The following is a 14,483-nucleotide window of genomic DNA, read 5'->3' on the forward strand; positions in this document are numbered from 1 at the left end:
TTTTGGATTGGTGATTTGTTACTGTTTTTGTTGTCAAGACATGGGAGGAAGACTAGCATGATCTGTTAGTGAAGTTTGGAACTCGGAGTGGGAAAGAATATTTTTGAAGACGCTTAAGTCAGACCCCAATTCCAACTCATAGAGACCCTTGTTGTTGTTAAGTGCCGTCGAGTCGGTTCCGACCCATAGCGACCCTGTACAGGGTTTCCGAGGGTGTAAATCCTTACGGGAGTAGAAAGCCTCATCTTTCTCCCGCGGAGCGGCTGGTAGTTTCGAACCGCTGACCTTAAGGTTCGCAGCCCGATTCGTAACCACTACGCTACCAGAGCTCCTTTGAAGTACTTTAAAGTGTCAGAGAATACATTCATTAATGCTGGTGTTCGGTTCCGTCAAGTTGGTTCTGACTCATAGCAAACCTATGCAGAACACAAAGAGACACTGCCCAGTGCTGTACCAACCTCACAATTGTTGTTACATCTCAGCCAATTGCTGCCGAAAAACTTGTGTCGACCCATCTCCTTGGGGGTCTTCCTCTTTTTCTCCTACCCTCTCCTTTACCAAGCATGATGTCCTTCTCCTGAGACTGGTCCCTCCTGATAGTATGTCGAAAGTATGTGAGATGAAGTCTTAGCATCTCTGCTTCCAAGGAGCATTCTGGTTTGTTTCATGTGTATTCCATATTCTCTGCCAACATCATACTTCAAATGCATCCATTCTTCTTTATTCATTGTATAGCTGCATTCATTTATGTTGATGTTATTAAATACCATCGAGTTGACTCCTAGCAACCCTGTATAGGGTTTTCAAGGTTTGGCAGATGGGTTTGAACCATCGATCTTGCAGCTAGCAGTTCAGCGCTTATCCAGCAGCACCTTTCACTTATAGGAAAGGAGAAACTAAAGAAATGCAAGTTTATAGCGTAGCATCTGCTCTTTTTGTCATTGTTGGTATTGTGAAGTGTCATCAAGTCAGTTCTGACTCATAGCCACCCTCTATAAGGTTTCCAAGTTTGAACTACCAACCTTGCCATTTAGTGCTTTATCCCGTAGTGCCACACCAGGACTTCATTGCCACACCTTTGTCATTGTTGTTGTTGTTGTTGTTGTTGTTGTGAAGTGCCCTCGGGTTGGTTCCAACTCATAGCAACACTGTGTAGGGTTTCCGAGGAGAAGCTGGTGAGCTTGAACTACTGGCCTTGCAGTTCAAACAGCTTTGCAGTCTGGCGCATTAGTCCACAGCGCCACACCAGAACACCTTTGTCAGGTGGAGTTGTAATTTACAATGGGAGAATTTCAATGATTGTTTTAGCCAAATGTCTGTGCTGGTCACATAGAAAGAGAACTGGGACTTCAAATGAGAAGGAACTTTAGTTCATGAAATTTATCCCAAATTCACATGGAAGTATTTTGAGAGTACTTTGTTCCTTTTTCTTTTTTAGGTGTTTTTTTGTTTTGTTTTGTTTTTGTTTTACTGTTAATCTTTGGCTTCTTTTGCTTTCTCTTCTCTCCTTCTTTATGTGACTCCCAAAACCAGGTGTGTGTGTGTGTGTGTATGCATGTGTGTGTGGTCTGTTGTTGTTTTTTTTTTTTTTTAAAGAACTTGTTCATAGCTAGTGTGAAAGTTGTCCTTTACATTTAGTTACTGCAACCTGTCATTCCACTTTGAGGCTATGTCTCTAGAAATCCTTTGGGAAAGCAATTTAAAAATTCCTCTCTCCATTCTGAAGACAATTGAAAATATAAACTACTGTTTGACTAAGAGTTAACCATTTAGACATTTAGAATGTGAACTAGTAGCTAGATTTTCAGTGGTTCCTACCCATGTTCTGGCATCAGGCAGAACTGCTCACTTCTCGTCTCTGTTTCTTAGTCCGCTGTGTGATCCATCTTGGGCAAGGGAAAGAAGCTGTCTGATTCTCAGTTGACTCTTCTGTAAGATGGGATCATGGCATTGTGAGAGGTTGTGTGACGTGGACTCCAGGATACACGCTGCAACATTAAATCAGGGCCTCTGTTGGTGTGCTTTGCTAATGATGGTATCTTGATATCATCATCATCATCATCATCTTGACTGTCTCCAGCCTCCTTAAGAAGGTGAAGAAGGGGAATTCATGTGGGCCTCTGAACAGGTTTGGAAACTGTGCCCCAGATGTTTGCAGGTTGGCAACGAGCCCAGGTAGGAGGGACCATGGTCCATGTGGACCTTGTGAGAGGAAGGACAGGTTGGCTGTTGATGGACAGCCCAGGGAGGAGACGCCTTCCTGGAGGACAAGCCCAGGCCTGAAGCCAAGGTCTTCTGTGTGAACTTGGACACATTTTTAGCTATTCATCTGAAAACATGGAGCTGTTTCCTGCCTTATCTATTTCACAGCTCTAGTGGAGGTCAGGAAAGTGGGAGACTTATCTATCATGTAGGTTTGCATTGTACAAATGCATCCACCAACAGCAAGTGAGAATTTATTTACTTCCCCCATTCCCCCAAAGCACACAGCCCAGAGACACAAGTTAAGGGCAAAAACTGCCACCCCCAACCCCCATTAAGGCTGCAGACTTTCATTGTTGTTCTTACACATGCGCATATGCACACCCCAAACCAAACCCATTGCCCTTGTGTAGTTTTGACTCCCAACAGCCCTGTATGATGGAGCAGAACTGCCCCGTGGAATGGAGTGTACAGGAGCGGACTGCCTCGTCTCTCTCCCATGGGACAGCTATTGGCCTCAGAATACTGACCTTTCAGTTAGCGACTGAGCACTTAACCACTGCATCATGAGCTTCCTTGCCCACATATGGTGGTGGTTCACCATTAACCAAGTCAGTTCCAACCCTTAGTGACACAGTTTAGGGTTTTCCAAGGTGGTAACTCTTTACGAGAGCAGAATGCTTCATCCTTCTTCTGCCAAACGACTAGGAGATTCGAACTACTGACATTGCGGTTAGCAGCTTAATGCATCACCAGTATGATATCCGGGCTCCTCACATACCCGTAGACATACACCTCTGCTGTTACTGTCTTGGTTACAGGAGTTCATCATCCTCTTTAATCCAGTGCCCAAGTCAACTCTGTCTTATGCCAGAGAGAGACACAGGTATACCAACAAATAGCTCGTGTACCATTTTCCAGTTGTTACTAAGAGAAGACTTCTGTGTCCCAGTCTCAGTAAAGCTCCCCTTCTGGCCAGACACAGTGCAGCACCCAAGGGGCATTTAGAATGTTGAAGGTCACAGCTGACCTGCATTGAAGACCAGCTAGGACCTCTCCTGGAGGAGGGAATGCGCCCACTTGTTGTCAGGGACTTTCTTGGGTATTTTGTTGAAACTCTGAAAAATATGTTTAGGAACACTTCAGTCATATGTCCTCGGTATTCGCCTGGAAGGAAAAGCATCTGAGACTAGCATGTTCTTTTCTTCTCAGTGTTCCAAGACTTGTGGGCGGGGCGTGAAGAAGCGTGAAGTCCTCTGCAAAAGTTCTACGGCAGCAGATCCCCTTCCCGAGGGCCTATGCGCCAGCCTCCCAAGGCCTGAGTCACAGGAGGGCTGTGTGCTGGGACGGTGTCCCAAGAACAACCGTCTGCAATGGGTCATCTCTTCATGGAGTGAGGTACGCATTTAGCCTGGAAATCCTTAGCTCATCCAGACTCTCAAAGCTCTGTTCTGTTCAACGTTATTAGAGCAGCTGTCTAGGGAATATCCATTCGTCCCCTCCTGATAAAGCCATCCATCACACTGCCTAGGCAGTGAGGGTAGAGAACTCCATAAAGCACAGAGGATAGGAACACGAGTCAGGTATGTGAGTGCTAGGATGGGCTTCTGTAATTCTGTGGACTTCAAGGTACACCTTGCCCAGGATTCAGAAGGACTCCTTGCCAAAAGAGTTTTCCATGTGAGCTTGAAGGCTGAGCAGGAACCAGGCGAGATAGAAACGGACAGGGGAGGTTGTTGCAGGCAGAGAGAGGGCACATCTTCAACAAGGACTGCAGTGGCTGGAGAGCCGTGTGTGTGTGTGTGTGTGTGTGTGTGTCTGACCCTTTGTCATCACATACCTTGCATTTCACATGGAAGACACAAGCTTAGGTCCACATTTGTTCAGTGGATTTGACCGTGGAGTTCTGAACCCTTACACCTTCTTTCTTGGCTCCTAGTGTTCCGTCACCTGTGGTCTGGGTGTGAGGAAGAGGGCAATGAAGTGTAGCGAGAAGGTCTTCCAGGGAAAACTGATCACTTTCCCAGAACGTAGATGCCGCAATATTAAGAAACCCAACCTGGACTTGAAGGAAACCTGTAACCGAGGAGCTTGCCCAGTCCGTCCAGTGTATAACCTGGCAGCTGGATGGTACACATCACCATGGCAACAGGTGAGTACACATGGATAATGTTGTTAGGTACTGTCGAGTTGATTTTCAACACTGCAAGGTCAGCATTTCGAAACTACCAGCTGTTCCGTGGAAGAAAAATGAGGTTTTCTGCTCCCATAAAGATTTACAGCCTCGGAAACCCTGTACAGGCTTGCTATGAGTCAGAACCAACTCCACGGCACATAACCAACCAACCAAGTAATCCATAGGGGTTTCTAGGAGCCCTCGAAGTGTAGTGGGTTACAAGCTGGCCTGCTAACCACAAGATCAGCAGTTCGGATCTACCCCCTTTCGTTCCTCAGGAGAAAGATAGGGCTTTCTGCTCCCTTAAAGAGTTACACCCTTGGAAACCTTCTACAAGATCACCGTGAGTCGGAACTGACTCAGTAGCCCACAACCACCACCACCGCCGCCAGTTTTTATGGGAGCAGACCACCGTGTCTTTTCTCCCACACTGAGTGTGTGTAGAACCACCAACCTTTTGGTTATCAGAAGAGCACTTAACCATTGAGCCACCAGGGCTTTTGGATTTAGAAGATGTATATTTGAGTCCTGGTGTGGTGCTGTGGGATAAAGCACTGGACCACAAGGTCGGCAGTTCAAACTCACCAGCCATTACTTGGAAATCCTACATGGGGTCCCTATGAGTCGGAACCAATTTGATAACACTTCACAACAACAACATATTTGAGTTGATGCTTTTGTAGGATAAACACTGGACTGAGAATCGCCAAGTCAGTGGTTCAAGTCCACCAGCCACTCCACGAGAGAAAGATGAGACTTTCTGCTCCTGCAAAGATTGAAAAGTCTTGGCCGGCCAAATATGAGTTGGAACAGGGTCATTATGAATTGGTACCAACTCCACGGCACTTAACAATAACAACGTATTTCAGTAGGATTCAGAAACAGAGGCAGTTCACCAATGGTTGTTCTTAGAGACCTGCGCATACATAAGGAGCAAAGAATCCAAGCTCCAGAGGGAGAATGGCTTGTGTTCTTTCTCCAGCTTCACCATCTGTGTGACCCTAGGCAGGTTGCCGAGTCTTTGAGCCTCAGTTTGCACATCTGGAAAATTGGGATGCTAATTCCTTGCAGATTGTTTAAATGAATAAACGAGATAAGGAGTATTTAGCAGCATGTTTGTCACATTGTGTAAATGTTACTGCTGTTGCTAAAACCGCCACTGCAGTGGTGGGTCTTACAGGAATGCTGCTCACCACTTCAGTGCTTTGGATTTCTGAACAATGTAACAACAGCTCCTACAGACTGCTGATTTCAGTGTAACAACAGTTAACATGATGTAACCATGGTGATGCATGGCACTAGCCCTATATTCCTGATTGTGTCAGGAAGGCTTTGTGTGTCTTAATGTCCCCATTTTGTAGGACTGACAGATAAATCTCAAAGAACTGAGCAGTTCAGGCAAAGACACCAACTTTTAGCTCATCAGATACTGAGGGTGGTGGTGGTGGTGTGCTACGGAGTCAGTTCCAACTCACAGCGACCCTATACAGGGTTTCCGAAGCTGCAAATCTTTATGGGAGCAGAAAGCCTCCTCTGGCTCCTGCTGAACAGCTGGTAGTTTCGAACTGCTGACCTTGAGGTTAGCAGCCCAGTTCGTAACCACTACGCTACCAGAGCTCTTTCTTTCATCAGATACTAGAGACGTCCTGTTTGCATAATCGACTTGGATAAAACTTTAGCCACATTGTTGTTGTTATTGTTAAGTGTAATCAAGTCAGTTCCAACACCTAGCGACCATGTATAGGGTTTCTGACTTTGCAGTTCAAACCACCCTTGCAATCCAGTGCTTATCCTCCAGTGCCACACCAGGACTCGTTTTCTTATGAATATTACTCTTCTCTTAGGTTTAGCATCACGTAGTCCTGGGGTGGCGCTGTGGGCTAATGCGCCAGACTGCAAAGCCATTTGAACTGCAAGGTCGACAGTTCAAGCTCACCAGCTGCTCCTCCGAAACCCTATACAGGGTTGCTATGGGTCGGAACCGACTCGATGGCACTTCACAACAACAACCCTATCTATGTATGTAGTTGACTAGAGTATGTGAGGCTAAACCTCAGAGAACAATGTCCTTCGGAATCCACCTCTGTGGCTTGGTTCTTGAGCACACTGTCCAGATCTTCAGAGGACTGAGTGGCTGAATTCTACCCATGTCCCTGCTGAACACCAGTAGAAGCACAAGTCTGTTTCTGTGCTTTATGTGTATATATAAGCACTGTGTGTATAAAGATATGTATTTACATATACACATATGCAGTCCTAGTAGAATGCTGTGGGTTAATGCACTGGACTGCAGGGTTGCTTTGAACCCCACTGTTGGTGGTTCAAGCTCACCAGCTGCTCCTCAGAACCCCTATACAGGGTCACTATGAGTTGGAACCGACCCGATGGCACTTAACAACAACATACACATATACAACGGGCCTTCAAAATGTTTGTGAGAAAAAAAAAATGGAGTTAAAAGATAACGGAATTTTTCTTCTATCAGCCCCACGTCATGTGTGTGTGTGTTTAGGGGGAACTGGAAACTAAGGCATGGAGGGAACATGAGAATGGCTGAGTGTGTCTAATTGGCTAGCCACTCTTCTGAGTGATTTGTATGTTACTGATGGAGTTCTGTTTTGTAAGGTTTCACATTATTTTACTTACTTAGCAGGTTTGGAAATTGATTCTTATTATTTAGAGCAGTGGGTTAACAAAGAATTGCTAGCAGGCCAAATCGATTCCTCCCATCCCTGGCAGTTTTTGTGAATAAAGTTTGATGGGAACAAAGCCCCTCTCATTTGCTTCCGTATTGGCTGTGGCTGCTTTCACAGTTTGAAGGTGGAGTTACATAGCTACAACAGAGACCACGCCTTCCACAGAGACCACGCCTTCCACATAACCTAAACTAGTTACTCTCTAACCCTTTGCAGACCAGGTTGACCAACCTCTGGTTTAGGTGATTGGATGACAATACTTAGATGTTGCCCCAATTCTGTAACTCATGTCCTTTTGACCCCAACATTCCTTCTCCACCCCAGTACCAGTCCATATAGGGATGTTCCGGCACGAAAAGATTGCACTTGCCTGCAATAAAGTAAGGGCAAAAAACAAGGATCACACGGTGAGTTTGTTGAGCAACCTAAAAAGTAGGGCTTTGAACCTGCTTATTCCCCTGGGATCCCCTGCTGAGAAACTGAACCTTTCCATCCAGAAAGATTGAAGAGAACCTACATCATCCAGGGGCGATGGTATCCCTGAGAAGGACCAGGGCATTATTAAATTACAACTTCTGATTCAGCAAATTCTCAGCAGGGGTGGAAGCAGAATGAACTAGTAGGAATCCCTGCTGAAAAGTAACTCAAAGGGGCTGCCTTTCCCTCTGGCATCTTAAATACAAAATAAAGCTTGTTTAGTTTTGAATTGTGAAAATTTTTTTCTTCACTTTCATGTATGTATGTATAGAAATAAGGAATCCTAATGGCATTGTGCATTAGGTATTACGTGATAACCCCAAGGTCTGTGGTTCAAACCCACCAGCAAAAGGGAAAAAGATGAGTCTTATCCCATAAAGATTTAGTCTTAGAAGTCCTGTATAGGGTCACTATAAGTCAGAATCACCAGCCACTCCTTGGAACTTCTATAGAGTGTCACTCGACGGCACTTAACAATAGGTTTGGGAATTAATGTGGAAAAAATAAGGAAGCTGACAATCTTTGTTCTTTCTCTTTTTTTCTTTGTCTTTTTGAGTTTTTGATCAGTGAAATCATTGACTTCAGAAAACTCCATTCACCCCCATGTTGTGGTTGTGGTGGTGGTTGTGGTTGTTAAGTACCATCAAGTCGGTTCTGACCCATAGCAGCCCTGTATAGCGCTTCCAAGGAGCAGCTGGTGAACTTGAACCGCCGACCTTATGATTCAAACTGATATTACAGTCTAGCACACGAACCCACAGCACCACACCAAGACTCCTCCTCCCCCATGCCAACCCAGAATTTGGCTGGTGTTTTGGACAGGGTTTCAAAGCTGTGTCAGTGAGTCATTTCCTTTTCTGAGTTTTACACTGTCCACTCCACTAATACATCCACAGAGTCCTGGTGTGGCGCTATAGGATAAGCACTGTACTCCAAGGTTGATGGTTCACACTCATCAGCCACCCCTTGGAAACCCTACATGGGGTCGCTATGTGTGGGAACGGAGTCACAGCACTTACCAACAACATTGCATCCACAGAGATCATCTGGAGTTCTTTAGTGACTCTGATGCCCTGCCTAGATGTGTCTGTATTCAGTTCTGCATTCTTAGGGCCCGCCTATATTTCTGGAGCTTCGCGTTCTCATGAGTCACTTTACTTGGGAAACGTACGCTCTTGGGCTAGATTGATAGCATTTGCCTAAAGTTCATCTAATTAGATCAGATGAGTTGAGCGTGTTTGGGTAGATGTATGTTGTTATCCAGGCCTGGCCTGTTGGGGATTGGCACCAAGCTTTTGGAGGGTGGAATCTCTTGTGATGTCATGACCATGTTACCTTCTATCACCTGCAGTGCTCAGTGACCTGTGGAGGAGGGATTCAGACCCGGGCAGTCCACTGTGCCCAGCAGGGCCGGCCTTCCTCCAGCTGTCTGCTTCATCAGAAGCCTCCAGTGCTGCGAGCCTGTAACACAAACTTCTGTCCAGCCCCTGAAAAGAGAGGTAGGTACACAACCCTGAAAAAAATATGAGCACCAAATTATCCCTCCCACATAGTCTCTGCTCAGCTACGTTCAGTAAAGCATTGCGGTGGCCACACCGAACTCACACACCATATTTACAGTAACGGGGTTTATTAAGGAAGTTAACAGATTCCTGCTCAGGATTAGAAGTACACAGGGCACAGTTCTTTCATCCAGGACAGGCTCTCTTCAGCCGTGCCCACAGGCAGGCCTCTCTCCGCAGGCCAATGTGACAAAACTGTTCTTGGGCTACTGATAAATTCTCACAGGACCCACTATTCCACCATCAGCCTCAGGCTGAAGGCACTCTCAGCTCTAGATCTGTGGGTCAGCTAACTGAGCAACCCCCAATCAAGTGCCCAGAGTCACCCCACTCTGCAAGCAAGGTTTCTGTCCCAAGTCACTCAGCTGATTAGCTCTGTGGGCTGGGGAGCCCCTTGCTTTGTTCTGGGCTCTGGCTCTTGGTTCTGCGGCTGCATGTCTACCACTTCTCCTGAATTACAGCTTTGTGTCGCTGGGTTGACAAGGTTCAGGGCACAGGCATCTCTGAGTCCAAAGGACACCCTCCACTCTTGGCTCTTCTCTGTTGATTGTTATGCGATCCCCCTCTTGTTTCTGAGACGACTCATTCTATACCCATGCTAGAGTTTCAGGTATTCACAATTACAGTAAACTCTGTGAACATCCTCAGCTGCATCATGTCTCCTGATCCCTATCTTCTCCTCCTCCTCTTACCCAGACCCATCAGGAAAAGACTTGTTTGGTGGGAGTTACAAAAACTAAGGCTAGAAGACGCATACTAAATCATTGTCTATACCACAGAACCTGTGCCCCGGTTCATTTGACTGGAGTGAAGAGAATCTCTCAAATCCTTACCTACACCATGGTTGCTTGTGTGGCTAGTGCATTGTGCATCTCTAGAGGGCGCCACCATTCACACCAAGGTCTCTATGAACAGCGCCCCCTAGAGGTCCACAATGCACAACTCTCTGAGGCCATTTCTGCTCGAAGTGATCTTGTCTGCACTGATTTTCAAGGAATGTTTAATGCTATGTGAAAAGGTTTGGGGCATTAACTCTTTCTTTGAAATGAGAAAAGGTTATCATATCTATTTTTTCCCTACCGAAGTCCATTGTTTTGAAACTAATTACTTGTTTAATAAACAAACGAGAATGGCTTCCATGTACCAGGGATTCTGGCAATTCATGGAAATACAAGAATGAATGGATAAGCGTTGCCTTGGAAGTTCACGTTTTAGCTGAGATACATGTAGAAGGGTGAGTCAGAAAGTATTGTTACTAGGGGGCCCATTCTATCTGTGCATGTTTATTCTGAACAAAATGTGCTGGAACATGTGTCTGTGACCAGTGACTGGCTACAGACAAGTTCACTCAGTACTTCAAAAATCACAACAGTGGCTTCCGAGGGCATCTGCTGGGCTCAGGAGTTGATGGCGATTGTTTTGGGGGTCATCTTTATATATTTTCTCAAAGGACACAGGACAATCACAGGGACTTAATTAAGAAGACATTTCAGTAAAATTAAAAATGGTACTGGTGAGAAAAAGGACTGACAAGTTGCGCCAGAGAATTTTATTTCATCCACTCAATGCACCTGCTCATCCTTAGAGGGTAGAGAGGGTTGTCGGGTGAGAATTTCCTTAGGACACTTAGCCCATCTGCCCTCCAGCCTTCACCTTGCCCTCTTCAGTCTTCTTTTTTTCCCAAATTTTATTCTCAATATTTCAAAGAAACATGATTTAAGTCCCTTAATTTGTTGTTGTTGTTAGTGCCGTTGATTCGGTTCTGACTCATTTTGTTGTTGTTGTTAAGTGCCATCGAGTCGGCACTGACTCATAGCGACCTTATGCACAGCAGAACAAAACAATGTCTGATCCTGTTGCCACACTTGAGTCCATCGATGCTGCCACTTGGCCAATCCATCTCGTTGGGGGCTTCCTCTTTTTCTCTGATCCTCCATCTTACCAAACATGATATCCTTCTCCAGTGACTGTTCCCTACTGACAATAAATCCAAAATATGAGAGCTGAAGTTTGGCCATCCTGGCCTCTAAGGAGCACTCTGGCTGCACTTCTTCCAAAACAGATCTATTGGTTCTTTTGGCAGCCCATGGCACTTTCGGTATTCTCCTCCAACACCATAATTCAAAGGCATCAATTCTTCTACGGTCTTCCTTATTCACTGTTCAGCTTTTGCATGCGTGTGTTACCCTATATATATAGGGTTTCCAAGCAGCGACTGGTGGGTTTGAACTTCCGACCTTGTGGTCTTGTACCGAGTGCTTATCCTATGTCATCATACCTGGACTCCACCCATAAGGATGCCAAAAATGCTGTTTTAATATGGTGTGAATCTGCTAGCATAGAATTCTTCAGGGAAGCGTTGTTGTTGATAAGTGCTTTTGGGTCGATTCAGACTCACCGCTACCCTATATAGGGTTTCCGGGGAGCGGCTGGTGAGCTCGAACCGCTGATCTTGAGGTTCAAACCCGTCAGAGAAGAGTTAAAGAGATGGTGGGAACACCACCCTTACAATTGTATAGACCTAGATGGAGAATCCATCAAGAAACAATAGCTTCACATGTTGATATTTCTGCTTACTAAAGGTTTCTGTGATTTTGTGAGAACTTTTTTTTACTTAACCTTCTATTATAGTAAATCCCAGTGACTAGGTGGCATCCTAGGACCAAATAAGTTTTTAAACTAAAATAAGTTCAAATGAAGTGCAGTTGAGGACTAACAGAAAATGGGCAATTTGATTATCTGAGTGAACCCTACCATTCTCCATAAGTTCATTTCATTTTAAAGTAATCTGATCAACACCAGGTAATATTTTTCAGTCTAATCAGATTTTCTTGTGCTTAAGAATTCTTTTTCAGCATGTACCTGCTGTTATGTTATTGTTGTTGTTTTTATCCAATCGCAGTTCTTACAAGGCTGCTCCATTTTTGACTCAGCTTCCAACAGTTTGTGATGGCTCCAATTCAGGGCTCTTCTTGTCCTTCCCTGTCCACATCCCATCCGTCTCTAAATTCTCACTGTTGTTTATCAGCTCCTTTGTACAGACAGCTCCAGGCTGTGCATATCAGTTTTCCCTCCTCTGCACTACCAAGTCTTGAACTTTGTTGTTGTTAAAGTGCCCTGGAGTCGTACATATAGTGACCCTGTAAAGAATTTCCAAGGAGTAGCTGGTGGGCTTGAACCACTGACAGTGGGGTTAGTGCTTATCCTACAGAGCCACACCAGGAGGCTTGTGGAAGACAAGGATACTAGCTGGGTAGAAACTGCTCTGAACTGGGCAATGCTGGAATTCTGCAAATCTGCAGGCTTTCTGAGCGGGAGGCTCGTGGAGCAGAAATAAGCAGCTGTGTTTCCCCAAGACCTTTCCTTCTTTCTTCAACATCAGTGATGTGTCATTACCAAACTTTAGTCGGGTGGCCTTCAATTAACCCAAGCATACAAGACCATCTCAATGACCACAGCAAAATGCAGTCCCCCTTGATACTGTCATAAAGACCAAAGGACAATAGCCAGCCCTAAGAAATTGCTCTAAAGTAACTCATGAGCAAGAGTGTGAGGTCCAAGAAGGCAGGTTGCCTATTGGTCTTATTTTCCTTTGTTTACTGAGCACTATACTTGACACATAGTAGGTGACCCCATGTGCTGAATGAGTAATTCATGAGGGTCTTAATAAGTGGCAGGTAACGTGTAAAGTCTTGGGTGGTCTTCTCCTTCATTCACAATGAACTATCTACTGTAGAGCCCTGGCGCTCATCTGGGGATATCAGAATAAGTCAGGGTCTTGTTCTCAAACTATAAGGCGGTAATGTCTTGAAGTAGAAGAAGCTATAACAACAGACTTAAGCGGTGGCATATTGTCTGTGTTAGAATGGCGGTCCGTTCTACCTGTGTGGATGAAACCAGGTGCAGGAGGCTATGAGGAAGGATTCTAGAATACCCAGCTGGCTCTTCTCAGGTCTTTTGTTGGAAGAGCGAAGTGTTTGGTGAAAAGCATATAGGACACAAGGCCAGGGGCTTCTTCTTGGCCAAGCGTTTGGCAGATATTTGGCAGATATAGGCAGCTCTCCTGTTCCCATCACACACATAGGGAGACTGGGAGCCCCAACCCACAGCCCCATCGTCCTGCTCCTTTGTAGCATTTGGTCAAGAGACCATGTATGAGAGTTGTTGAGTATATTTCTTGATAGTGGATTTTCTGAAGCATTAGTGGGTGGTAAGCATAACCTATGGGAGTCCTGGTGAGTCACTGTAGGATAAGTACTGGATCAACAAGGTTGCTTCAAATCCACCAGCTGCTCCTCAGAAACCCTGTACAGGTCACTATGAGTCAGAACCAACTCTGCGGCACTTAACACCAACAAGCATACCCATGGTGATACATGGAAGAAGATTTTTCTGTGAATCTTCACCAGGACCCTACTATGGGGTCAAATACTCTAGCAGACTTTGTAAGGGTCTCAGAGATGCAGCCCTTCCCTTAAGGAACTTACAGTCATCCAGGAGTATCTGGCCAATACACTAACTCAAAGTGGATCCTAGAGAAGACCATTCTTGCCCAGCTTGGCCTTATCCCATCTTTCCGGGTAGTGAAGAAGGTGACAGTCCCCCGGTCCCCTTCCCATACTCTCAGCCACTTTTTATGACGCCGTTACTGTGGAATGCTTGCCCTGAGTGTCTGGATTGGATCTGCTTCTTGGAGGACCCACCCTTATAACTCGGCATTGCATGTATTAGATGTGTAAAACCTGATCAGCAAACAGGTACACCACCAAAGAGCTGCCCTTCACTGGTTACATGTGATTGTCTGGAAAATACCTTGGCTTCCGATAAACAAGATTACATTAGGGGTTCCCAAGCACCCGATTCTAACAAGCTACTCCTCACAGAAACCCACATCTTCCAGTAGGGGAGCAGGGGAAATACAGCATTGACTATTGGAAGGAACAAGTCTAAAGTCATGAAAATCCAATTGAATTCATGCTCTGCCTGTTATTAGCTGTGTAGCTCTGGGCACGTTTTTAAAAACCTTTTTGAGCTATTTCTAAAATGAAGAAATAATGTGTACTTTAACAAATTGGTGTGAGGATTAAATAAGGTAACCCACCTTTCATATTTGTTTCAGTGCTTACTGTAGATGAAGGGACCCTGGTGTGGCAGTGTAGGATAAGCACCAGGCTAGTAACTACAAGGTCAGCAGTCCAGAGCCACCAGCTGCTCTCAGAAACCCTATACACGGTGACTGTAAGCTTGGAACTGACTTGATGGCACTTAACAACAACAGAAGGATCCAGAATAAAGTGTCTTCCATATATATGGAGCAATGAGCAGAAAGGGCTAAGTCTCCACCCTCATAATTAACTTTTTTTTTTTTTT

At 45.2% G+C, this 14,483-nt stretch overlaps 1 protein-coding gene across 1 annotated transcript in view; it reads left to right on the forward strand.

The window, feature by feature from the left end:
- The window catches only part of ADAMTS18 (ADAM metallopeptidase with thrombospondin type 1 motif, 18), a 183,639-nt gene that overhangs the window by 165,439 nt on the left and 3,717 nt on the right, over positions 1 to 14,483 (forward strand). Inside the window, exons 20-22 of the mRNA XM_006860150.1 lie at positions 3,415 to 3,600; positions 4,142 to 4,354; positions 8,903 to 9,050. Coding sequence (XP_006860212.1) covers positions 3,415 to 3,600; positions 4,142 to 4,354; positions 8,903 to 9,050 — 547 coding nt within the window. The remainder of the gene's footprint in view (positions 1 to 3,414; positions 3,601 to 4,141; positions 4,355 to 8,902; positions 9,051 to 14,483) is intronic.

This window comes from Chrysochloris asiatica, unplaced genomic scaffold (genome assembly GCF_000296735.1).
Source record: "Chrysochloris asiatica unplaced genomic scaffold, ChrAsi1.0 scaffold00037, whole genome shotgun sequence".
Taxonomy (NCBI): Eukaryota; Metazoa; Chordata; class Mammalia; order Afrosoricida; family Chrysochloridae; genus Chrysochloris; species Chrysochloris asiatica.